The following is a 26,331-nucleotide window of genomic DNA, read 5'->3' as shown; positions in this document are numbered from 1 at the left end:
CTCTGTTGGTTCTTGGTGTTTCTCTGTTCTTAGGTCCATTAGATACCATGTTGTTTGCCTCTGCTTCCACATTTACTGAGACTAAAACTACACAGGTCTTACAGATGTCACTGGCTTGTCTCTTTCCACTTATATTTTGGGGTTCTTGTAGATACCCTTGGAGATAACTAGACAACACCTAGTTTTGTTGCTGTCTAATGCTCTGTTTTTATGAGGGATTTGTGGAGATTGTATAAAGCTTCATAGAAACTTTTTGCTATTTAAAAATATATCAGCTAGGCATGGTAGCTCACGCCTGGAATCCCAGCACTTTGGGAGGCCAAGGCAGGAGGATCGCTTGAGTTTAGGAGTTCAAGACCAGCCTGGGCAACATGGTGAAACCCCATCTGTACAAAAAATACAAAAATTAGCCGGGTGTGGTAGCAGACACCTGTAGTTCCAACTACTAGGGGGCTGAGGCAAGATTATCTCTTGAGCCCAGGAGGTCGAGGCTGCAGTGAGCTGAGATCGTGCCACTGCACTCCAGCCTGGGTGACAGAGTGAGACCCTGTCTCAAAAAATAAAAAGATATTAATGTGATCAAAGTAAAGATATTCTGATGGTATATTAAATCATAGGCATGCTTGGATTACTGGTTAATCAATGGCTAAAAACTTTGGAAGATTTTTTACTTGAGAAAGGAAAATTGGTGCTATTAGTACTGCATTAATTCATTAAACATTTGTTGAATACATTTGAGACGTGATGCTTGGACTAAAAAGTACAAAAATTAGTAAAATATACTATATCTGTAAAGAAGTTAACACCTCATGCTTACTTTGTACCCCTTATTTCATCGAAAGCTAATGTTGGGGTTTTTTGGTGGGGGGTGGGAGGGGTGGTTTTTTAAAAAACAGGGTGCCTGTTGCCTGGGCTCAAGCAATGCTCTCGCCTCAGCATCCCAAGTAGCTGGAACTACAGGTGCATGCCACCATGCGCAGCTAAGTTTTTAGTTTTTAGTTTTTAGTTTTTTTAGACAGGGTCTCACTTTGTCACCCAGGCTGGAATACAGTGGTGCAATCTCGGCTCACTGCAACCTCTGCCTCCTGAGTTCAAGCTATTTTCCTGCCTCAGCCTCTTGAGTAGCTAGGATTACAGGAGAGTGCCACCACACCCGACTAATTTTTTTGTATTTTTAGTACAGACAGGGTTTCACCATGTTGGCCAGGCTGGTCTTGAACTCCTGACCTCAGGTGATCTGCTTGCCTCTGCCTCCCAAAGTGGTGAGATTACAGGCGTGAGCCACTGTGCCGGGCCCCAGCTAATTTTTTAAATTTTTTGTAGAGGCACGGGGGTCTTGTCATGTTGCCCAGGCCAGTGTCAAAACTTCTGGGCTCAAACAATCCTCCCCCTTTGGTCTCCCAAAGTGCTGTGATTATAGGCATGAGCCACACGCCCAGCCTAAAGCTAAGTTTTATGTCAGTAAATCTGTAATTAGGAAATTCAGGGTCTTTATTTTCCATTTACTTTAGGAACTTGTACAAGCCGTTTATTCTACCTGTTTCTGTATCTTAACTTGCTTCATATCTATCTTTGGAAAGATCTTGAAGGATACACAAGGGATTATGTATTACTTGTGAAGAGCTCTGTGTTCATAAGAAATTGATCCCTTCTCTTTACAATATACACTGTTCCTGAATTGAGGTTGAAATTTTTTTCAGTCCATTATTGCCAGTCCATGTTAGTCTTCTTCCAGAGGCTGTTTAGCATAGAATTGGATTAGAATTAAACTAATTAACTAGTTGTCTACAATCTACTGCATGATTTTGTTTACAAAGTTGTCTTCAAAATATGGCTCCCCTTTATAATTGTGACTAGCTACTAGAGACCAGATTTTATACTTTGGTTCTTTTTATTATGTCTGTAGATAAGTTTATTTTTCCGTTGAAAGTGATTTCAGTAGCATATGTAGCACTTTGCCAAGTCGTAATTCATCAGGAAATAATTGAAGGGACCAGGCACGGTGGCTCATGCCTGTAATCCCAGCACTTTGGGAGGCCGAGGCAGGAGTATCACCTGAGGTCAGGAGTTCAAGATCAGCCTGGCCAACATGGTAAAACCTCGCCTCTACTAAAAATACAAATATTAGCTGGGTGTGGTGGTGCACATCTGTAATCCCAGCTAGTCGGAAAGCTGAGGCAGGAGAATCACTTGAACCTGGGAGGCAGGGGTTGCAAGTGAGCCTAGATTGTGCCGCTGCACTCCAGCCTGAGTGACAGAGCGGGACTCTGTCTCCAAAAAAAGAAAGAAAATAATTGAAGGATGTGAAATATTTACTAGAGCCAAGATAGCTTTTCTTCTGTTTTATCAGGAACTAATAATTGAAATGTAGGGCTACTGAGACCAATATAAAATATATTCTTATATTTATAGATATATTAAAACAGCTTCTGGATTCAATTCTTAGAGTGAACAAAGCTTTATTTTAAGCAAGAAAAGAGAAGAAACATCCAACCATAGATTAGGACTGGAAATTATACAGTGGAAATTATTTAGTGGAGACTTTTGGGACATTTTTCTTCATATTCTTGACACCCACACAGTCATTCAAATCAACAAGATTGTATCTATTAATTTAACTGATAGCTCTTGTGCCTTCCTAGAATTAGTCAGATTTTAGGTAATTACTTTGTTGAACAGAGCGTGTAACAATGTATTTTGAACTGTTGGCTGAATTACTGGGTGATTTAGCCTGTCAGATTTTTCTTTATACGTTGGTCTAAATATGTTTATATAAGTATTGAGATTGTGGCATTAAAATTAGAAAAGTAGTCTTCTTTAAGACATCTTTGTCTAATACGCTTTCAGGTTCATGCATGGGAGATCTCAGACCAGTTGTTACAGATCCGACAGGATGTGGAATCATGCTATTTTGCTGCACAGACCATGAAAATGAAGATTCAGACCTCATTTTATGAGCTCCCCACAGACTCTCATGCCTCTTTACGGGACTCATTGCTAACCCATATCCAGAACTTGAAAGACTTGTCACCTGTCATTGTAACGCAGGTAAATCCTGTGCTTCTCATTAGAGAAATTTGTATGGCCATTTGAATTTATCAGGATTATTTTAATTGGTATTGCTAGGCCATGTGAGGTAATGTTAACTTCATTACAGATATACTGCTGTATTCTTGTAAGTGGATAGAAAATGAAATTTTTAATCTTTTGTATTAATCTTAGAGTTCATTTGGTTTTGAACTAACTTAATACCAGAAGTGGTTAAGGTGAGTATGTGTTTTCACAGGCATGCTAGGTCAGAGGTTTAGGTAGTTGCCTTTTAAGAAATCCTTTCTGGGCTGATTGGCTTTAGCAAAGGTCTCATGAATGAAAGGTTGAACTAGAGTATCTGTCCTTTTCCCCCTTGGACAGGGAAATACATTAGATAGGAAAACCGGAAGCTTCTGTGAGTACATACTCACGTGTGTCCTCTGCCTGGCATAGAAGTGTCCTTGAAGAGGAGGCTTTTGCTTAAGTCTTCAAGATGAGAAATGGAAAGAGAAGGGAAATGGCAATCCATTATTTGAGAACTGAGTCAAAGGTCTGACTTTGTTAGTAGCTTTGACCTTTGGCATAGTATAATTTATATGTCTGTGAAGTTCTGTGGTATTGCCAAATAAAAGTAAATATTGATATATTTTGAGGAATGTCCATATTCTGTTGTTTGACTTTTCTGTTTTTTTTTTTTTCTTTAATTTTTAAAAGTTAACTCTTAAATTTCAGCAATTTATAGCTAACCCAGAAGAGTTTACATCAGATACATATAACTGAAGGTTGGGAGAAATGGGGGAGGGAAGGTTAGTCTAGTTGTTATATTGTTTGGAAGAAATGTAATTTCTTTGCTTCCCAATTAATATTTATTGTAACCCTATTTCTGTTCATCTGTCTTCATTTATTCTCTCTTATTCAGCTTGCTTTAGCAATAGCAGATCTTGCCCTACAGATGCCTTCCTGGAAGGGATGTGTGCAAACACTGGTGGAAAAGTAAGTAATTTATATTGACTGTATATTAGCATTTGGAATTGCCATTAACCTACACAGAGAAATTTGTTGGCAATAGCTAGATATTTGACTATTTCCCTGAACTCTTAACATAGAATTATGTTATTAACCTTTGTTAGATTAAGTGAAACTTATCTAAAATTTTAAATACCACTGAAATATACTGTGTGGGTTGTAAAAGACTAGTAATTTATGTAACACACACTTCTTGAATTAATTGCAGCAAAGTCTTTTATTGCCTTGTGGATCACTCTCACTAACTGGCATGACAGCCGTTTTGTAAAAATATAGAATTTAAGAGTATATTAAATGAGAAGTTGTTATGAATATATGTTCTTACTAATTGGGGTTTGTTTCACGTTTATCAGAGGGACAGTATTCTTTTTAGACACACAGAACTTGCTACTTTGAAACAAGCGTTCCTTCTGGGTCCTGGCAAGATAATCTTGATATTTGCTTGCATTTGGTTGGGAAGTTATTTTTGAATAAAGTCTAGATGTACTTTTTACTTACAATGTAGTGTGTCATTACAGCCTTTTATAGATAACTTTTTATTTATTTTATTTTATTTTGAGCTGGAGTTTCACTCTTGTTGCCCAAGCTGGAGTTCAGTGGTGTGATCTCGGCTCACTGCAGCCTCTGCCTCCCAGGTTCAAGTGATTCTCCTGTCTCAGCCTCCCAAGTAGCTGAGATTACAGGCATGTGCCACCACGCCCAGCTAATTTTTATATTTTCAGTAGAGGTGGGGTTTGGCCAGGCTGGTCTCGAACTCCTGACCTCAAGTGATCTGCCCACGTCGGCCTCCCAAAGTGCTGGGATTACAGGTGTGAGCCACCTCACCCAGCCTGTATAACTTTTTAAAAAATTATTTTTATTTTTTTTGAGACACAGTCTTGCTATGTCACCCAGGCTGGAGTGCAGTGGCACAGTCATGGCTCACTACAACCTCAGCCTCAACCTACCGGGCTCAAGTGATCCTCCCACCTCAGCCTCCTGAATGGATAGCTTATTTTTTAAAGAAAAATTTTATTGGGGAAATTGACACATGCTCCTTGAAAAAATTCTAACAGTATGGAAGCGAACCCCATCCTTTCTCCCTATCCTTATATATTGTTTTTGAAACAGGGTCTCGCTCTGTCACCCAGGCTGAAGTGCAGTGGTGTGATCATGGTTCACTGGAACCTGCAACTCTTGGGCTCATGAGATCCTTCTGCCTCAGTCTCCTAAGTAGCTGGGATTACAGATGCACACCATCGTGCCTGGCTAATTAAAAAATTTTTAATGTAGGGACGGACTCCCTGTGATGCCCAGGCTGGTCTTGAACTTGTGGGCCCAGGTGATCCTCCTGCCTTGGCCTCCCAAAGTGCTGGGATCATAAGCATGAGCCAGCACACCTGGCCCTTAACCCTGTATTTTACAAGCAACCACTATTAACAATCGGCTATGTAGAGTTTCCTTTATGCATTTTAAAATAAATAAGTGCATATATATTTTAATGTACAAATACCTATGTATTTGTTCACCCATATTCAATATGTTTCATACATGTTTTTCACTTACTACATTGTGGACTTTTTTCATGTTAGGACATATAGATATCACGTTCATTATAATGGCTATGTTTCATTGAAAAACTGTGTCCTTTTTTTAATCTTAACTAATTGTGGAGGACATTTATGTTTATATCTTTTTTCTCTCCTTTAATAGTGGTGGGAATGCTGCTTTTGTTGTGAGTTACTCTGATGGCTGTTATCTTACGTGATTGTGTATTTTCTATCTATAAATAACATATCTCCCCTTTTTTCTTTTGCAGATACAGCAATGATGTTACTTCTTTGCCTTTTTTGCTGGAGATCCTTACAGTGTTACCTGAAGAAGTACATAGTCGTTCCTTACGAATTGGAGCTAATCGGCGCACAGAAATTATAGAAGATCTGGCCTTCTACTCTAGTACAGTAGTGTCTCTATTGGTGAGTAAGTTTGAAATACTAAGTTGCTGCATAAAGGCAGAAAACCATGATGGTTATTTTGTAATCCAATTGCATTATTGTGAAATAGCTTTCTTTGCAAAATTTAATGATGATGCTTTGGCATTTATGTAACACCTTACCATTACAACATACTTTCAGAAACTATGCTTTTTAAGTTTCTGTATAATCCTCTAAAGGTGACGTTATCTCTTTTATGAATGAAAAATGGACTTTAGAGTTATACAACTGTTAATTCAGAATTTGAACTAAGGCCATCTCATTATATATCTTGTGCTCTTCTACTGCTTAATGCTCCAAACTGTTGACTGTTAATAAAGGATCGTGCAAAGGGAAGTGTGTATAAACCTACTTTACTAAGAAAGGATCCTTCCTTTTTTTTTTCTAATTGATACATGAGAGTGGTACATATTTGTGGGGTTACATGTGTTACTTTTATTTTTTGAAACAGGGTCTCTGTCTCCCAGGCTGTAGTACAGTGGCATGATCTCAGCTCACTGCACCCTCCCCTCCTGGGCTCAAGTGAACCTCTCACCTCAGCCTCTTGAGTAACTGGGACTACAGGTGTGCGCCACCATGCCCAGCTAAGTTTGTGTTTTGTTTTTTTTTTTGTAGAGATGGTGTCGCTTCATGTTGCCTAGGCTGGCCTTGAACTCCTGACCTCAAGTGATCCGCCTGCCTCGGCCTCCCAAAGCTCTGGGATTACAGGCGTGAGCCACTGTGCCCAGCCACATGTATTATTTTTATCCAAGTATATAATATGTGATGATCAGATCAAATCAGGTGATGATCAAATTGAGATATTCATCACCTCAAACCTTTATCATTTCTTTGCGTAGGGAACATTCTAAATCTTCTCTTTCAGCTATTTTGAAGTACTCAATAAATTATTAACTATAGTCACTTTTTTGTGCTATGTAACACTATAACTTATCCTTTCTATTCAGCTGTATTTGTGTACCCATTAATCAACCTTTCTTCATCCTCCCCTCCCCATTACCCTTCCTAGCCTCTCTGATCACCATTATTCTACTCTTTACCTCTATGAGATCCTGTTTTTTTTTCCACTCCAACATAGCAGTGAAAGCATGCGATATTTGTCTTTCTGTGCCTGGCTTATTTCACTTAACCTAATGTCTAACAGTTCCATCCATGTTGCTGCAAATGACAGGATTTTATTCTTTTTGTGGCTAATGAATATTTCACTCTGCACCTATACCATTGTTTCTTTATCCATTCAGCCATTGATAGGTACTTAGGTTGATTCCATATCTTGGCTATTGTGAATAGTGTTGCAGTAAACATGGGATTGTAGACATCTTCTTGATATACTGGTTTCTTTTCTGGGTATTTATCCAGCAGTGGGATTGCTAGATCATATGGTAGTACTATTTTCAGTCTTCTAAGGAACTTCAATACTGTTTTTCATGACTGTACTACTTTATGTTCCAGAGCGTTCCCCTTTCTCTGCATCCTTGCCAGCATTTGCTATTGATCTTTTGCCCATTTTTTTTAATCTTTTTTTTTTTTTTTTTTTTTTTTGCTATTGAGTTTTTTGGGTTCCTTATATATTGTCGTTATTAATCTCTTATTGGATGGGTAGTTTGCAAATATTTCCTCCCATTCTGTAGGTTGTCTCTTCACTTGGTTGATTGTTTCTTTTGCTGTGCAGAAGCGTTGTAGCTTGATGTAATCCCTTTGTTGACTTTTTTTGCTTTGGTTACCTTTGATTTTTAGGTCTGTCTTAAGAGATCTTTGCCCAGATCAATGTCCTGCAGCATTTCCCTAATGTTTTCTTGTAGTAGTTTTATAGTTCACATCTTGCATTTAAGTCTTTAATCCATTTTGATTTGATTTTTGTATATTGTGAGAGAGAAAAGAAAGGATCCTCTCTTAAAGATGAACTGAAATTTTGAGAGGGAGGTGATAGAAGATTTTACTTGACCTTTTGAGTAGTAGTATCCCATTATGGATGAGCTAATACACATTTTTAAAAGAATTAGATGTGATTAGGCTCCTTTCAGTTAGTCGACATTTTTAATACGCTAGAGCAGGAGTGGGTAAATCTATAGTTTATGGGTTGGCTGCCTCTTTTTGTAAATAAAGCTTTGTTGGAACACAGTTATGCCCATTTGGTTATATTTTGTCTGTCTATTATTTTGGACTATATCAGCATAATTGGGTATTTTTCACAGAGACCATATGGCCTGCAAAGTGTAAAATATTTGTCTGGTTCTTTTTTTTTTTTTTTCTTTTTTTTTTTGAGACGGAGTCTCACTCTCGCTCTGTTGCCCAGGCTGGAGCGCAGTGGCGGGATCTCAGCTCACTGCAAGCTCCGCCTCCCGGGTTTACGCCATTCTCTTGCCTCAGCCTCCCGAGTAGCTGGGACTACAGGCACCCGCCACCTTGCCCGGCTAGTTTTTTGTATTTTTTAGTAGAAACGGGGTTTCACCATGTTAGCCAGGATGGTCTCGATCTCCTGACCTCGTGATCTGCCCATCTCGGCCTCCCAAAGTGCTGGGATTACAGGCTTGAACCACTGCCCCCAGCCTTATCTGGTTCTTTATAGAAAATGTTTACTGGTTCCTAAAGTACATGGTAATAAATTGATTAGCCCATATCTCATTTATAGGTCTTTATAGTCCAGCTTAATTTTCTCAATAATGTGGTTATACAGCTTGAATATCCCTTATCTGAAAGGCTTGGGACCAGAAGTGTTTAGGGAAGGGCAAAAAAAGTAGTATTTGGGATTTCTGAGTTTTTAAAATTTTGGAATATTTTCATTATATTTACTGGTTCAGCATTCCTAATCTGAAATGCTCCAGTGAGCATTTCATTTGAACGTTATGTTGGCACTGAAAAACTTTTGGATTTTGGAGCATTTTGGAGTTTGGATTAGGGATACTTCACCTATAGTAAATTATTTTTCAGAGATGTGTTTCAGTACAGCAAGATCATAGATCTTTTTGTTTGAAAAAAATTAAAATTCTGTTAAAAATTGTGTTCAGTTTTGTATTAGAAATTCATTGGAGGGCTGGGTGCGGTGGCTGACCCCTGTAATCCCAGCACTTTGGGAGGCTGAGGCGGGCGGATTACTTGAGGTCAGGAGTTTGAGACCAGCCTGGCCAACATGGTGAAACCCCATCTCTATTAAAAATACAAAAATTAGCCAGGTGTGGTGGCACACTCCTGTAGTCCCAGCTAGTCGGGAGGCTGAGGCAGGAGAATCACTTGAACCTGGGAAGCGGAGGTTGCAGTGAGCCGAGATTGCGCCACTGCACTTCAGTCTGGGCGACAGAGGGAGACTCCATCTCAAAATAAATAAATTAATTAATTAAAATAATTCTTTTAAGTTAAATATATGTTTCTCACTTAGCCATTTATTTTAAAGAAATCGTTTTATGGAAAATTAGAAAATATGGACAGCAAATTACATTCAAACCATCTGGAGATCATACAGTTAACCCTTTCCTCTATGAACATACTTCTTTATGGACATATATACAGATATTTTAAGCCCAAATGCGATTATACTTTACCTACTCTTCTGCATCTTGCTTTTTCAGTCATCTGCTTATCTTTTCATGTTAGTAAGTTTTCATATCATCTGATAAACCCAGACCATATTCACATTTCACCAGTTAGTCCTAAGATACTCTTTACAGGCCGGGCCTGGTGGCTCATGCCTGTAATCCCAGCACTTTGGGAGGCCAAGGCTGGCAGATCACAAGGTCAGGAGCTCGAGACCATCCTGTCAACATGGTAAAACCCTGTCTCTACTAAAAATACAAAAATTAGCTGGGTGTGGTGGCATGCACCTGTAGTCCTAGCTACTTGGGAGGCTGAGGCAGGAGAATTGCTTGAATCCAGGAGGCAGAGGTTGCAGTGAGCCGTGATTGCACCACCACACTCCAGCCTGGGTGACAGAGTGAGACTCCGTCTCGACAAAAAGAGAGAGAAAGAAAAAAAAGATACTCTTTACAAAGAATATCCAATCTATAACGATGCCTTGTATCAGGTTCTTAGTCACAGCCCCACATCCTGTTCCTTCTTTAAAATGACGACTTGTTGAAGAGATTGTACCAGTCGTTTTATAGAATTATCTTACCTTTATGATTTTCTGATTGCCTCTCCTTTGTTTCATTTAGCTTGTTTTTCTTTTCTCTGTATTTTCTCTAATTGGAAGTTGTATCCAACACAGCCCTTCTCAGTAGGGGTTCCTCGAGAGAATTAAACCTAAAGCTTTCATTATATGTAATGAATTCTTTCCTCTACATTTATAATGGTTCTAGCTATATACCACCCTTAGGATAATTAAGATAAGCACTCAGATAATTTTCTGAAGGACTTAATTCTTATACAATAAACTTTTTTGTAGCTATAGAGCCTCTCTATGTTGCCCAGACTGGTCTCAAACCTGGTCTTAAATGATCCTCCCTCCTTGGCCTCCCCTAATGATGAGATTACAAACGTGAACCACCACACTTAACCTATAGGATTTAATTCTTTCCTAGGATCCTGATTGAGAAAAACTGAGAGGCTTGGATGATTAGTTTTTAAAAGTTAAACATTTTGGGATAGAATATATCATAGGTACTTGATGCTATGTCTTAGTGTATATACAGCATTCGGTAGTGATGCTAGGGTTGACCACTGGATTAGGATGAAAGTCTGATCCTTCCATTTTTAAAAGTCACCTTCCTCCTTTGTAATATAATGTAGTTTGTGTGATGGAAGCTTGTTATTTTATGAATGTTCAATTCCCTGTCAGACTTTAGCCTAATTATTTTACATTCCAGTAGATAATCCTTACTTTAATCAATAATTTCATTATGGGCCAGGCAATGTGGTTTATGCCTATAATTGCAGCATGTTGGAAGGCTGAGGTGGGAGGGTTGCTTGAGGCCAGGTGTTCAAGACCAGCCTGGGCAACATAGCAAGACCCTGTCTCAAAAAAAAAAAAAAGAATTAACCAAGCATGGTGGCATACACCTGTAGTCCCAGCTACTCAAGAGGCTGAGGCAAGAAGGATCACTTGACCCCAGGAGTTCAAGGTGGCAGTGAGCCATGGTTGTGCCAGTGTACTCCAGTCTGGACAACAGAACAAGACTCTGTCTCTAAAAATAATAATACTTTCATTTTGCAATGGCTTACAAAATGATATTTGACTATTTCTGTCATTCCTTGTACATATAAGTTGGCATTCTTATGGGCTCCTACTAGAAGGGTAGGATAAATCTTAATTCTTTTCAAAATGAGGGTTTATTTTAAAGCTGCCTTGAATGTTAATTTTTTTTTTCTTTTTCTGTTTTTGTCTTTTTGACGTATGATGGACTCATGTTCATTAGGTCTAACCAGATGTTTCCTTTCCAAGTTTCAGAATCCCATTCTTTACCAGTCAGTTTCCTGACTTTCACATGAGAAGTGTGGAGAGACTGTAAATTCAACTGTTGTTTGTAATTCAGCAAGTCATACAACTAAGTTTTGTATATGAGTTTCAGCAGTGCTAACTTTGTGGCCACAAAAAATAAGAGCTGCTTTTAGACTTGGCATGAAAGCTCTGGTGCTCACACTATGGCTTGAGTTGAGAATTAATGGACTGGAATTTGTCATTTTCTTTTTGTAAGCACTTGTGAACTTAAAATAATCCAGTCCACATGTATTTTGTGTCATGATTACTGCCACAGAAGTCAACTACAGCAGCCACTTGGGCATTCAAGGCACGTGCTTGACTTAGCACATCATGACAGTCAATCACAGGTGATATTTTCCTAATTGTGATGCAGTCTGAAAAATATATTTCCTGTGGTGCTTAAAAATGTCTCTGATTTTGTCATGTAGCTTGTCATGTTATAAAACCCAGGGGATGAAATTAGTACAAAATGGCCAAGAAAAAAATAGGCATGTGGCTGTAATGCCAGGTTCCAAACTCCTCTTAAGACCTTTTCTCGTTTAGTTTCCTGCATGCTCTCCTTTAATGGTTACATTCTATCCTATTTCTTGTTAGTATTATACTTTTGTGGTCTCTCCTAATGGACCCATTCCTAAACATGGTGTTGAACTTTTTGAAGTTTTAAATGTGTTTCTGCATACTATCATAGCTGAACTGAACCTGTGCTTCTAATATTTTTGTCTCTCCACTTTCTATTTTGTTAATCTAAGATCTCAATTCTTGTTTATCCCTGCTATCTTTTTACTGGTGAGCTCTTCTGGACTCTGGCATTTATCTTGAAGCTTTTGAGGACTTACTTTAAGAGACAGATTTTTAACGTAGCATAGCTCTCAAAGAGGAACAGAAGATAACTCTTAGTTCTGATGCTTTAGAATGTATGTTTGATTTAATTTGCAGAATTTCATCTTTTCAAAGAGATTAGTTTTAGAAACAGGTTTTTTCAGAATTTGGTCCTTCAGTTTGAGTCTGTAGTTAGAATGTACAAGCAAATCCTTCCACTTGTATACATCATGTCTTATTAAAATTGAAATGTCATTCAAGAAGTATAAAGGCCAAGTGATTATGTAATTATATATGCTTGTTGGAAAAAGGTGGAGTTGGAAAAAGGTGAGTTTATATCAACAGCATCAAAGATTCAATTGAGAGTTTGAGACAGGTTGAGAGGGAGAGAGAATGAGTATCAGCTCTTAAAGAGAAATCTCTCAGTGGCTCCAGTTCATGTTAAGGGAACTTAGTTACTCTACTTTCAGCCTTGAAATTAAGTGCTCCTGTGCCTTTATTTATGTATCACATATTTAAATATATTGCATATATTAGTGTCATACTCTTTTCTAAAAATTCTGGCCATTTTAGTGATTCTAGGCAACTGCCTGGCATCCGTGAATATTTTCTCTGAGTTTCAGGGAAACAAAGAAAGTCTTGAGGTAAAAAATAACTAGAAGAACTTAATGGGGCCAGAACCATATTTGCGACATTTTCTCATCTCATCTAGTGTGTTTTTTGGTGACTTTTAAAGTGTTATTTTATTTTTTAATCTGTAGAGACAGGGTCTTACTTTGTTGCTCAGTTTAGTCTAGAACTCCTGGGCTCAAGCAATCCTCCCACCTCAGCCTCCCAAAGTGCTGGGATTACAGGCGTGAACCCCTGCATGCAGCCTCTGATGACTTTTTACGAGTACTTTCCCCTCTAAAGCAAGAACTCTCAGTTCTTTCCTTTCCTGCCATTCTTCCTTCTTTTTTTTTTTTTTTTCTCAGACAGAGTCTCACTCTGTCGCTCAGGCTGGAGTGCCGTGGCGCAATCTCGGCTCACTGCAACCTCTGCATCCAGATTCAAGCAATTCTCCTGCCCCAGCCTCCTAAGTAGCTGGGATTACAGGGTATGCCCCCATGCCCGGCTGATTTTTGTATTTTTAGTAGAGGCGGGGTTTCACCATGTTGGTTAGGCTGGTCTCAAACTCCTGACCTTGTGATCCACCCACCTCAGCCTCCCAAAGTGCTGGGATTACAGGAGTGAGCCACCGAACCCCCTGCCATTCTTCCTTCTATAAATACTTGGATATTTACTCTGTGCCTCTTGTGGCTTTAGATAGTAACAGATGTCTCAGAAGTCGTTTATATCCTAGACATAAACTTATGTGTATACTCATGGTTATGTGGTTAATTTCTCTGCAAGTTAGCTGCAACTCCACCTTTTTTCAACAAGCATATATAATGCAATATGCACAATAAATGAAAATGAGTGAGTCTGCATTTAGTTAACTGTCAAGTTCTGATGTTATTCGTTACAAATGATGTATACTTCAAGCTGACATGCTTAAAACTAGTAAAATAGTTGGTTCATGTGTGATAGATGATTCTGTTTCCCCATGCTGTTAATATTTCCTGGCTTTCTTTGGTAATACACTAATTATCATCCAGGTAAATTAGTATATAGCTAGTTATACTGATGATGATGTATAATATTAGTAAGATTATTGTTGCAATCTGCCTAGCTTTAGCGGCTTTTGAAGTGGAGGAAGTCCTTGATAGTAATCATATCTTTGTTCTGTATATATAAGCAAATAGAGAAATTTGGGAGGTAGCTATGGTGTAGTGGTTAAGATCATAGACTTTGAAGCCAGACTTCTTAAGTTTAAGTCCTGGCTATGCTATTTCCTACCTGTGCCATATTGGGCAAATTACTTGACTGTCTGCCTCAGTTTTCTCATCAGTATAATAGGGATAATAGTATCTGTTTCATATAGTGGGGATTAAATGAGTTAGTACATATAAAGCTCTTAAAACAGTGCCTGTTGCACAGAAAGGGCTCAGTAAGTGTTAGAATGACTGGTCAGCTTATTTGTCATGTACTTTTCTTCCTCTCCCTGAAATATAATGGCCTGGAAGAGAGAGAAGAAATAGAAGGAATCAGGTATATTAATGTACTTGGACTTCCTTCCTTCTGTCTTCTGAGAAGGAAAGGTTGTTTGTTTTGTTTTGCTTTGTTTTTGAGACGGAGTCTCGCTCTGTTGCCCAGGCTGGAGTGCAGTGGCGCGATCTTGGCTCACTGCAAGCTCGGCCTCCCGGGTTCACACCATTCTCTTGCCTCAGCCTCCCGAGTAGCTGGGACTACAGGTGCCCACCACCACACCTGGCTAATTTTTTTGTCTTTTTTAGTAGAGACGGGGTTTCACCATGTTCGCCAGGATGGTCTCCATCTCCTGACCTTGTGATCCGCCCGCCTCGGCCTCCCAAAGTGCTGGGATTACAGGCATGAGCCACAGCGCCTGGCCCAGACCTGAATATCTTATATAGCCCTCTGTGGGAATGAGCTGGCATACCCCTCACTTCTCTTCATCTTAGCAACCTAGCATTCTTTGGAGCACAATAATAAAGACAGTCATCTTCAATGTAGATTTATGTAGTAGATGAAGCTTTGAACTTGGAGAATTTTCCTGTGTGTTTTATATCTGCATTGTAACCACAAATATCAATATTTAGATCTGATTTAATAATACATTATGGGATTTCACCCCCACTCTCATGCCTCCTGAACCCCATGAAAATTATATTTCTAACTCATTGCTTGCAAGAGCTATTTTAAAACATTCTTTGTCTAGAAAAAGATGCATTACATTTTACTTTGGAAAAAATATATATCACAAAAACAGTCTACAAGGAGAAACAATGAGTTTTAGTCTAATTCTGTTTTATCTCTTTTATAGTATTTATAGTAGTATCACTTTCTGTGGGATGACATGTTTATTATTCTATTGCCAAAGCTGAAACATTAGCTTTTCTTGTGGAAATATACAGTAGTATGCCTAGCTTACTCTAGGTATCTATTCTATGACAACCAGGTATATAAATAAGTAAACTACTTGTAAAATAATTTTTTGGATAATACAACCTTAATGCAGAAGTGGGAACTAAGAAATTAGTAAGTTATTTCTGAAACAACTTGGGTAAGTCTGTATCCTCTCTGTACCTCAGTTTTCCCATTGAGAAGGTAGAGACCATAATAGTAGCTACCTATAAAGTTGTATTTGGGGATTGTGTTAGTGCAGTCTCATGCTGCTATAAAGAAATACCTGAGACTGGGTGCAGTGGCTCACGCCTGTAATCCCAGCACCTTGGGAGGCCGAGGCAGATTGCCTGAGGTCAGGAGTTCGAGACCAGTCTGGCCAACATGGTGAAACCCTGTCTCTACTAAAAATACAAAAAAGTTAGCTGGGTGTAGTGATGTGCATCTAATCCCAACTACTTGGGAGGCCGAGGTAGGGGAATTGCTTGAACCAGGGAGGTGGACGTTACAGTGAGCAGAGATCGTGGCACTGCACTCCAGCCTGGGCAACACAGCAAGACTCCATCTCAAAAAAAAAAAGAAAGAAAGAAAGAAAAAATACCTGAAACAAGGTAATTTATAAAGAAAAGAGGTTTAATCAGCTCATGGTTCTGTGGGCTGTACAGGCTTCTGCTTCTAGGGAGGCCTTAGGAAACTTAACAATCATGGTGGAAGGTGAAGGGGAAGCAGACACATCTTCACATGGCCGGTAGGAGAGAGAGAGAGGAGGGGGAGGTGCTACACACTTTGAAACAACCAAATCTCGTGAGAACTATCAAAAGAACAGCAGGGGGGATGTTCATTCCCATGATTCAGTCACCTCCTACCAGGCCTCTTCTCCAACACTGGGGATTACAATTTGATACAAGATTTGGGTGAGGACACAGAACCAAACCATTTTGGGGATTAAGTAGATTAGTGGTATTTAGAACAGTGGTGCCTAGCTGGATGCAGTGGCACATGCCTGTAGTCCCGTCTGGGCGATGTAGCAAGACCCTCTCTCTTAAAAGGAAAAAAAAAGACATTGACACTTAAATAGCACTTTTAACTGTTAGCTGTTTTATTGCCATCCTTCTCATTATTATACTTGTAAGGTGATTGTAATAATGGTTTAAATATATAGATTAACATTATTCATTTTAAGTTTTTTTCCCTATTCAGATGACCTGTGTAGAAAAAGGAACAGATGAGAAAATGCTTATGAAGGTTTTTCGCTGTTTGGGAAGTTGGTTTAACTTGGGAGTTTTGGACAGTAACTTCATGGCTAACAATAAATTACTAGCACTCCTTTTTGAGGTTTTGGTAAGTAATGACTTTATTTATCAAAGTATTTCTGCCAATCACTTCGTAACTAACCTGCTGGTACATAACATAGTGTTTTCAAATTTTTGCACAGTAACTGGAAGGCATGTATTAAGAGGCATGTATTAAGGCATGTATTAAGAACATAGCAATGTTCCTTGCTACCAGGTACCAAATTAAAAGTATCAGTTTTAATACTCAAAATAGGATATAGTTATGCTTAAGAAGAAAACAATCTTATATGCTGATACATGATTTACATATTAAAATTCAAATAACCATTGGTATCTTTTTCCTCGTTTTAAAAATATAAAATTCTGTATTTCAATAATGGTCATTGAATCCTAGACATTTCCATGATATAATTATATGTGCATCACAAGTTTAGGAAAAAACAGAACAGAAAGAATTAAAAATTATGTTTAGTGGACCCAGAGACAATTATAGATGAAGATACTATCTTTGTAGTTGAGATTAGTTAAACATCATTGTATGTGCAAAATGGATTTGGGTTTTTGAGATTAGTAGAGTAAGTACTAATGTATTTTTATATACTTGTGTATTTCTTCTTTAAGCTTTGAAAGTAGCAGTGCCTAGTAATATAGTCTTGGTAGATAGGAGGTAGGGAGTCATTAGAATACGATTACATTTTAGAACAAGAAACATAACATTATCTTAAGCATAAATATTATTGAAGGGGTGTTTGGAGAGATGAAAAACTTTGTCTTTTTCTGCTGGTGGGTTTCCTTCAATGAAGATGTATTAGTATGGAAGCTGCATGTATTCTGAATGTATGCGGATGCACTATTACTTAGAAGATAGTACCATGATGCTAGATTGATGCCACTGTCAATTAAAGAAAAGAAAGACGTTCTTCAAGGAGACATTTGGCTTGTCAGTGGTAGTGTATTTCTGCTGTCATTTTTGCATCAGAAGCTAAGTCTCAGGAAAATTAGGATGCTAGTCATTGTTTTGCTTGCCATTGTCTGTCTCCATGTATGTTGGTATCCTTCCTCAATAATGATAATATTTATTACCACCTCAACAAATAGTATGAAGAGTAATCACTGTAAATAAAGTCATGTCCCACTTTTGTTTAAAAAATTTACATGTGATTACATATAAATGGAGGACAGTCTAGAATATACTTCAAACTTAACAGTGGTAATTTCTGGGAATTGGGATTGGAGTAAGGAAGCAGTTAAGTAGTATGCCAGGATTATATTATCTCCTCTACTGATCCAGTGTCAGGACCTCTCTGTCACTAGTAAGAGTGTTTATCTAGAGTCAGGGTAAAATGTATTCTCATTTTTACATTCATTCAGTGGTTTAAAATCATGCTACTTTTTTTCTTTTGAGGGGAAGTGTCACAGGGAGTTAGGGTGTCTCTCTGTTGTGCAGACTGGAGTAGCTCCATTGGCATGATCGTAGCTCACTGTAGTCTCAAACTCCTGGCTTCAAGCAATCTTCCTGCCTCAGCCTCCCAAGTAGCTGGGATATAGGCATGTGCCACCATGCCTGGCTAATTTTTAATTTTTTTTAGAGACAGGGTCTCTCTTTGTTGCCCAGGCTAGTCTCGAACCGGCCTCAAGCGATTCTTCCACCTCAGCCTCCCAAAAATACTGAGATTACAGATGTGAGCCACCACACCTGGCCCATGTCATATTTTAATTTGCTTTATGTTTGGACCACGACTTTCTTGTACAACTTTCCCCCAATAGCTTTTAAAAAAAACTTAAAAATTAAAAAAAAAAAAAAAAAAACTTAAAAATTTCACAATGATGTGTTTACGTATGTGTCTTTGATACTTGTTGAGCCCTTTCATTTTAGGTAGCACTTGATATATACAAAAGAATAAGTATGAACACTTACTATTTATTTATTTATTTTTGAGACAGAGTCTCGCTCTGTTGCCCAGGCTGGAGTGCAGTGGCGCAATCTCAGCTCACGGCAACTTTTGCCCTCTGGGTTCAAATGATTCTCCTGCCTCAGCCTCCTGAGTAGCTGGGACTACAGGTGTATGCCACCATGCCTGGCTAATTTTTTGTATTTTTAGTAGAGACAGGGTTTCACCGTGTTAGCAAGGATGGTCTCGATCTCCTGACCTTGTGATCTGCCCACCTCCCAAAGTGCTGGGATTACAAGTGTGTGCTACCGCGCCCAGCTCAAACACTTACCTTTTAATAACTTGATAATATAATGAGAATCTTTGAACCCACTATTCAATCTAAGAATAACCTAATGAATAATTTGCATCTTTGTGCTCTCCCAAACCTGCTTGTATAGCTTTTTGTCCCACTGGAGATTTTAAATATCCTTTTAAAAAAATTTTTCAAGGAAGACTAATATGCCCTTACTAAGTGCATTTAACCTCTCAACTGTACTCTCTTCACTAGAAACCCGGGAGGATTCCCTTCTTGGCCCTTTTGGTCTGCTCTGATTTGCATCAGTTCTTTAGATATACTCCCCGCCATCTTGGGACTTGCCTTTACTGTGCTTTCTGGATTAAAAAGTTAGCTGTTTCTTTCAAACCCCCTCAGATAACATCTTCAGGAAAGATATAATGGAAAGTAAACTTGGAATTTTTGCATGCCTGAGAACTATTTTTATTTTGCTTTCAATCTTGATTGATGGCTCAGTTATAAAGTTGTAGGTTGAATATTATTTTCCTTCAAAAGTTCAGAGGCCCTGTTCTCCTTTACTAGCGTGCATCATTGTTAATGAAATGTTGGAGAACTCTGATTTCTGCTCGCTATTATTACCTCCTTCTCTCTTCCCCAGAAATTTTACAGACCTTTGTTTAACTTTGGTATTCTGAAATTTCACAGTGATGTGTTTAGGTATGTGTCTTTGATACTTGTTGAGCCCTTTCATTTTAGGCAGTGCTTGAATATCAGAAAAAGGATGGAAAAGATTTTCACATACTAGAATAGGGTAGGGAACACATGGCATTCCATTTGGACCTTTGTTTAACTTTGGTATTCTGAAATTTCACAATGATGTGTTTAGGTATGTGTCTTTGATACTTGTTGAGCCCTTTCATTTTAGGTAGCACTTGAATATCAGAAAAAGGATGGAAAATATCTTCACACACTGGAATAGGGTAGGAAACACATGGCATTCCATTTGGAGGGGCTGGTGTGAACAAGAACATGGAGATTACAAATGATATGACCATGACTTAGGGACAGAAAGACTGATTTGTTTGACGTATAAGGAAACAGAAATAGGATTGGGAAGATTGATGGATGTTTTCTCATGGAAGCCTATGACTTGACTGTTACACATTTAAAGTACATGTTCAGAAAGAGGCTGTAATTGAAAGAAAGAAAGAGGCTCTAATTGTTTTCCTATTATACTTATCCATCGATTGGTTCCAGGACCACCCACTACCCCTGCCCCTCTGTGCACAGTTTCCAAAATACACAGATGCCCTAGTCCCGTATATAAAATGGTGCAGTATTTGCATATAACCTACCCACATCTTCCCATATACTCTAAATAACCTCTAAATTACTTATAATACCTAATACAATGTAAATGCTATGTAAATAGTTGTTATAGGGTAATTTTTAAATTTGTGTTTTTCATTGTATTATTATTTGCTTATATTTTGAATATTTTCTATCGATGCTTGGTTGAACCCTAGGGTATGCAGGGCCAACTGTAGATCACTCCTTAGTGATCATACTTCTTGCTTCCCTATTCCTGCTACCTCCCCAGCAACAGGATAAGACCTCATCTAACCTACATGAAGCTGCTTCAGACTGTGTATGCTCAGCTCTCTATGCCATTGAGAATGTGGAGACTAACTTGCCATTAGCTATGCAACTTTTTCAGGGAGTGCTGACGTTGGAGACTGCCTATCATATGGCTGTGGCGCGTGAAGATTTAGACAAGTGAGTAATTGTTTAAGTCTGGAGCCCTGGGTTTACCTACAGTCTGGTCATTCTTTTAAGTCACTTTTTATTATTTATCTGTCATTTGTGATTCTCGGTGATTCAGTAAACGTACAGATAGTTGCTTCCTAAAGACACTCTACTATGCTCCTCTGAACCGAGAGTGGCAAATTGGATGTGGGGTTTGTAGAATTACCATAGAAATGCTAAGGCTTTAAAAATTAGAGACAAATTTTAAAATATCAAGTGTGATTTGATGGGAATTTTTATTCAAATGTTTTAATATTTGAGAATTTGAACTGACAAATCACATGTGTAGGAGTATATGATCTAGGTAAAGGTGTCTGTCATGGGGATTGTGATACAACATAGTAAATAATCACTAGATGTCCCTTAGACTGAGGAACCTTTTATTTATTTGATTAACTGTGCCTGTATATACTTATAATATCCAGATTTCTGACTCATTGTTCTCATTCGCCTGTCTTCTACAGAGTTCTGAATTACTGCCGTATTTTCACTGAACTATGTGAAACTTTTCTTGAAAAAATTGTTTGTACTCCAGGCCAAGGTCTTGGGGACCTCCGAACTCTGGAGCTGCTTCTTATCTGTGCAGGACATCCTCAATATGAGGTACTGTTTATGCTATTCTAAGACTATTATTCTCCAAGTTGTGTGCTGCATATTATCTATATTTCATTACATCATGCCCAGCTTTTATTGTTGAGAAATTATAGTCTTGTTTTTAATTAATGTGATTTCCTCTGTTTTGGAATTTAAAAAAAATTATATTTGGGTTTCTGCATTGTGTCCATCTCTATTTTCTTACCTGGTTGGCTGGGCTGACTGTGGTAGACCCCTCAAGGAACTCGTTAGAAAGCAAGCCTTTCCAGCGAACCCCTTGTCTAGCTTGACTTATTCTCTAGAGCTTTACAGCTAAAAAACACCAAATTCTAACTATACCTCCACAAGTCTTAACATCCTCAATTTTTCTCCAAATGATGGATGAGAATGACAAAGGGATTGAAAAGACTTAAGGGTCTCTGTCATTCAAAATCCTTGACACCCTACCTACCGAGGTTTGCTAGATTTTTTAAAATCTAATTTATTTGAGAAGTTTTATAGTATAAGAAATGAGAAAGGGTTGGCCTTGGTGGCTTACGCCTGTAATCCCAGCACTTTGGGAGGTCAAGGCAGGCAGATCACCTGAGGTCAGGAGTTTGAGACCAGCCTGGCCAACATGGTGAAACCCTGTGTCCACTAAAAATACATAAATTAGTTGGGCGAGGTGGCTCATACCTATAATAACCCAGCTACTTGGGAGGCTGAGGCAGGAGAATTGCTTGAACCGGGAGGTAGAGGTTGCAGTGAGCTGAGATCAGGCCACTGTACTCCAGCCTGGGCGACAAGAGCGAAACTCCATCTCAAAAAAAAAAAAAAAAAGTGAGAAAGAAGTGTTCCCAAGTTGGGCATTGTTTTAAATAGCTCTGTTTTGGATCCTTGATGGGAAATGGATGATAGGGACCCTCTTACTGTGCCTTAGGCACAGTGGTCCTGTGACTCTCGACCCGTTTTCTGTTATCACATGCAAGACAAGGTTTATTTGTTTTACGTAATGTCATGAGGATACCTAGATTTGAGTGGAACCCAAAACATTTCTGGGAGAATGTAACCCCACACAGTTATCACTCCTTTAAACAGTGCCATATGGAAAAGAGGCTACGAGTAAAATCCCAGGCCTTTTCTCCCTTTCTCTCACACTCAAGAAAACAGGTGAATAAAAGTGACATGAAGCTGAATCAGTTATGTTCAGGAGTTACAGATGATTTTGACTCTCAAACATTCAATGCAGTGATTTCAGAAGTTTCAGAAAAATACTTTAAAAAAGACTTCTGGCCAGGCACGGTGACTCACGCCTGTCAGCACCTTGGGAGGCCGAGGCAGGCAGATCATAAGGTCAGCAGTTTGAGGCCAGCCTGACCAACATGGTGAAACCCCGTCTCTACTAAAAATACAAAAATTAGCTGGGGTGATGGCACGGGCCTGTAATCCAGCTACTCAGGAGGCTGAGGCAGGAGAATCACTTGAACCCAGGAGGTGGAGGTTGCAGTGAGCCAAGATCGCGCCACTGTACTCCAGCCTGGGCGATGGAGCAAGACTCCATCTCAAAATAAATAAATAAATGAATAAAAAAGACTTCTGGCTGGGCATAGTGGTTCATACCTCTAATGAGGTTCATACCTCTTTAACACTTTTGGCGGCTGAGGTGGGAGGATTGTTTGAGCCCAGGAGTTCGAGACCAGCCTGGGCAACATTGGAAGACCTTGTCTCTACAGAAAATTTCAAAAATTAGCTGGGTGTGCTGGCGCACACCTCTCATCCCAGCTACTCAGGAGGCTGAATGGGAGGATCGCTTGAGCCCAGGAGTTCGAGGCTGCAGTGAGCCATGATTACACCACTGCACTCTAGCCTAGATGGCAGAGCAAGACCCTGTCTCTGCAGAAAAATTTTTAAAATTAGCCAGACATGGTGGCAAGTGCCTGTAGTCCTCCTAGCTACTCAGGAGGCTGTGTGGAAGAATCGCTTGAGCCCAGAAGTTCAAGGCTGCAGTGAGCTATGATTGTGCCCCACTGCACTCCAGCCTAGGTGACCCTGTCTCTAAAGAAAAAATATATATCTTTTGAGACAGGGTCTCACTCTGTTGCCCAGGCTGGAATGCTGTGGTGCGATCACAGCTCACTGTAGCCTCAGCCTCCTGGGCCCAGGTGATCCTCCAACCTCAGCCTCCTGAGTAGCTGAGAATACAGGCATGCGCCACCTACATGCCTGGCTAATTTTTGTATTTTTTGTAGAGATGGTGTTTTGCACCTGGCTGAAATTTGTTTTAAGTAAAATGAAATTGGAAGCGGTGGCTCATGCCTGTAGTCCCAGCACTTTGGGAGACCTAGGTGGGAGGATTACTTGAGGGCAGGAATTCAAAACCATCCTGGGCAAGATGGCGAGACCCTGTTTCTACTAAAAAAAAAAAAAAAAAAAAAAAAATTAGCTGAGCTTGGTGGTGTGTACCTGTAGTCCCAGCTACTTGGGAGGCTGAGGCAAGAGGATCGCTTGAGCCCAGGAGTTAGAGGCAGCAGTGAGATGTGCTCGTGCCACTGCACTCTAGCTGGGGCAACAGAATGAAACTCTGTCTCTAAAAAATAAATAAAAATAAAGACTTCCATGTCTCTTATCGTTTTCTCTAAATTCAAAATTCAGTGTACTTTTGGAGGCATTACCTCAGGACTACATGGAATGTAAAGCCAGTCATTCTAAATGGAGATTTGGGCCTAACATGGGAAGACAATTTGGGGAGATAGTAGTAAATCTGCTAGAGAAAAGGTGACTTCTTAACTGACTCCACTCATATTATTTAAAAATATATCTTTCTTCCTATATGGTCGTGGTGATAATAAAATGTCTTCTTACTCTATTCCTTTCCCATTCAAATAAATCATCTCTGTTAACCTAACAGGTAGTAGAAATTTCATTTAACTTTTGGTACCGACTCGGGGAGCATTTGTACAAAACTAATGATGAAGTTATTCATGGCATCTTCAAAGCTTACATTCAGAGGCTGCTTCACGCCTTGGCTCGACACTGCCAGCTGGAACCAGACCATGTAAGTTCCCTTCTCTACCTCTTCAAATCTTAATTTCTTCCTCTTGTCAGTGCCAACTTGAAAAGGAACTGAGAAGATAGATAATAAACCTGGCTGGGTACCCTGGCTCATGTCTGTAGTCCCAGCACTTTGGGAGGCCAAGGTGGATGGATTGCTAGAGGCCAGGAGTTCAAGACCAGCCCGGGCAACATAGAGAGACCCCTGTCTCTACAAAAAGAAATAAAAAAAAATTAGCTGGGCCTAGTGGCACACGCCTGTAGTCCTAGCTACTCAGGAGGCTGAGGTGAGAGGATTGGCAGGTTTTGTCACTCTACAGCTTATACTGAAGAAGTCAGTACCAGTGTAATCTGTTAGGCCTGTTTAGGAAAAAACAAAAACAAACAAACAAAAAACACTCCAGCTAAACCAGTCATTCTTTTCCTAGGAATTTATCTTAAATCTGCAGAAGAAAAAACAGCTATTTTATATACAAAATGTTATCTATAAAAGTAAAAATTATAAACCCATATACAGCAGTATAATAAGAGTTATATGAATTATATAAGAAGGGTTATGATTTAGCAACTTGATGGAGCAATTAAAAGGTAGTGAAATGATGGTATGGTAAGAGAAAAATCAGAATGTAAAATTTTGTACTCTTTTTTTTTTTGAGATGGAGTCTTGCTCTGTCGCCCAGGCTGGAGTACAGTGGTGCCATCTCGGCTCACTGCAAACTCTACCTCCCAGGTTCACGCCATTCTCCTGTCTCAGCCTCTTGAGTAGCTGGGACTATAGGTGCCCGCCACCACGCCCGGCTAATTTTTTGTATATTTAGTAGAGACGGAGTTTCACCATGTTAGCCAGGGTGGTCTCAATCTCCTGACCTTGTGATCCACCCACCACGGCCTCCCAAAGTGCTGGGATTACAGGCGTGAGCCACCACGCCCAACCAAAATTTTGACTCTTATTAATAGTAGAAAGTAAGTGGTTAGATGAAAACTAATACAAAAGTGAAATATTTGTGTGTATGATTTTGCCCCACGAACATACACATTTTAAAAATCTTATTTATATTCATTTTATAGTTTAAAAGAATATAGAAATCTATTTGTTTAGAAAAAAATACTAGAAATATTATTAGTTTATTAGAAAACTCTTCAAACATCATGCTTAATCTCTTCAAATTTTGCCACATTTATTTCATCCTGTTGGTTGGTTGAATCCGTCCTTTAATTTAGGACCTGCAGTATGTTTTATTGCTTACAATTAAATCCCATGTGCTATTCTCTTAATTTTAATGTTAGTATTTTGTTTGAGTCATGGTATTTTGTATCTCCACACAACCTTAGTCATGATCTAGTCTAGTGGTTTTCAGACTGCACCCACCACTCGGACGCCGAGGTGGGTGGATCACTTGAGGTCAGGAGTTTGAGACCAGCCTGGCCAACATGGCAAAACCCCGTCTCTACTAAAAATAGAAAAATTAGTCGGGCATGGTGCCGGGTGCCTGTAATCCCAGCTACACAGGAGACTGAGGCAGGAGAATCACTTGAACCCAGGAGGTGGAGGTTGCAGTGAGCCGAGATTGTGCTACTGCACTCCAGCCTGGGCAATAGAGCCAGACTCAGTCTCAAAAAAATAAAATAAAGTGACGACTCCTGTCTTCAGCTACATTTTATTTGGAAGCCTGATTTATAAAGCAGAGCCCCTTTTGTTTAAATGGCTTTGTGCTTGATCCCTTTTTTGCCTTCGCTGAATCTGTGGCACCATTTCCCTTGTGGGTAATTTCTTACATTTGTAAGTGTATAGTGCTTTATAATTTGTATAGTGCTTTATAATGTTAGCCATTATCTCATCTGAGATAGCCATCATATTTCCTCCTCATTCCTTGACCTTAATTTCTTCATCTTAAAGCAAGGAGGTTGAACTAGATTAGCAATTCTCAACAGTACTAAGGGCTTTTCCCAGGTATTTGGGCCCAAGATTCTCATACATGCCTTTAACCATCTTATAATTGCTAACTCTTTGTTTACTTACAGAAGTGTGTCAGAATAGAAAAGATACAGAAGTGTTTGTAATAGGAAACCATGGAATATAAATGATGTTTAAATTTTTTAATGACAAATTTCAAATGCACAGCAAACATGAAATAATGTCATAGAGAACATCTGTATACCTACCACCTAAATT

The 26,331-nt window shown here is 39.1% G+C and overlaps 1 protein-coding gene across 3 annotated transcripts in view; it reads left to right on the top strand.

Moving 5' to 3' along the window:
• The window catches only part of TNPO3 (transportin 3), a 101,428-nt gene that overhangs the window by 34,131 nt on the left and 40,966 nt on the right, over nucleotides 1-26,331 (top strand). For all 3 annotated transcript variants that reach the window (XM_025378286.1, XM_025378285.1, XM_025378287.1), the window contains 7 exons: nucleotides 2,848-3,048; nucleotides 3,950-4,023; nucleotides 5,855-6,011; nucleotides 16,465-16,605; nucleotides 20,329-20,504; nucleotides 20,999-21,137; nucleotides 24,016-24,162. In XM_025378286.1, the coding sequence (XP_025234071.1) occupies nucleotides 2,848-3,048; nucleotides 3,950-4,023; nucleotides 5,855-6,011; nucleotides 16,465-16,605; nucleotides 20,329-20,504; nucleotides 20,999-21,137; nucleotides 24,016-24,162 (1,035 nt within the window). The remainder of the gene's footprint in view (nucleotides 1-2,847; nucleotides 3,049-3,949; nucleotides 4,024-5,854; nucleotides 6,012-16,464; nucleotides 16,606-20,328; nucleotides 20,505-20,998; nucleotides 21,138-24,015; nucleotides 24,163-26,331) is intronic.

Source organism: Theropithecus gelada, chromosome 3 (genome assembly GCF_003255815.1).
Source record: "Theropithecus gelada isolate Dixy chromosome 3, Tgel_1.0, whole genome shotgun sequence".
Classification (NCBI taxonomy): Eukaryota; Metazoa; Chordata; class Mammalia; order Primates; family Cercopithecidae; genus Theropithecus; species Theropithecus gelada.
Note: the sequence above shows the minus strand (reverse complement) of the source record. Positions and strands in the feature narration are given on the sequence as shown.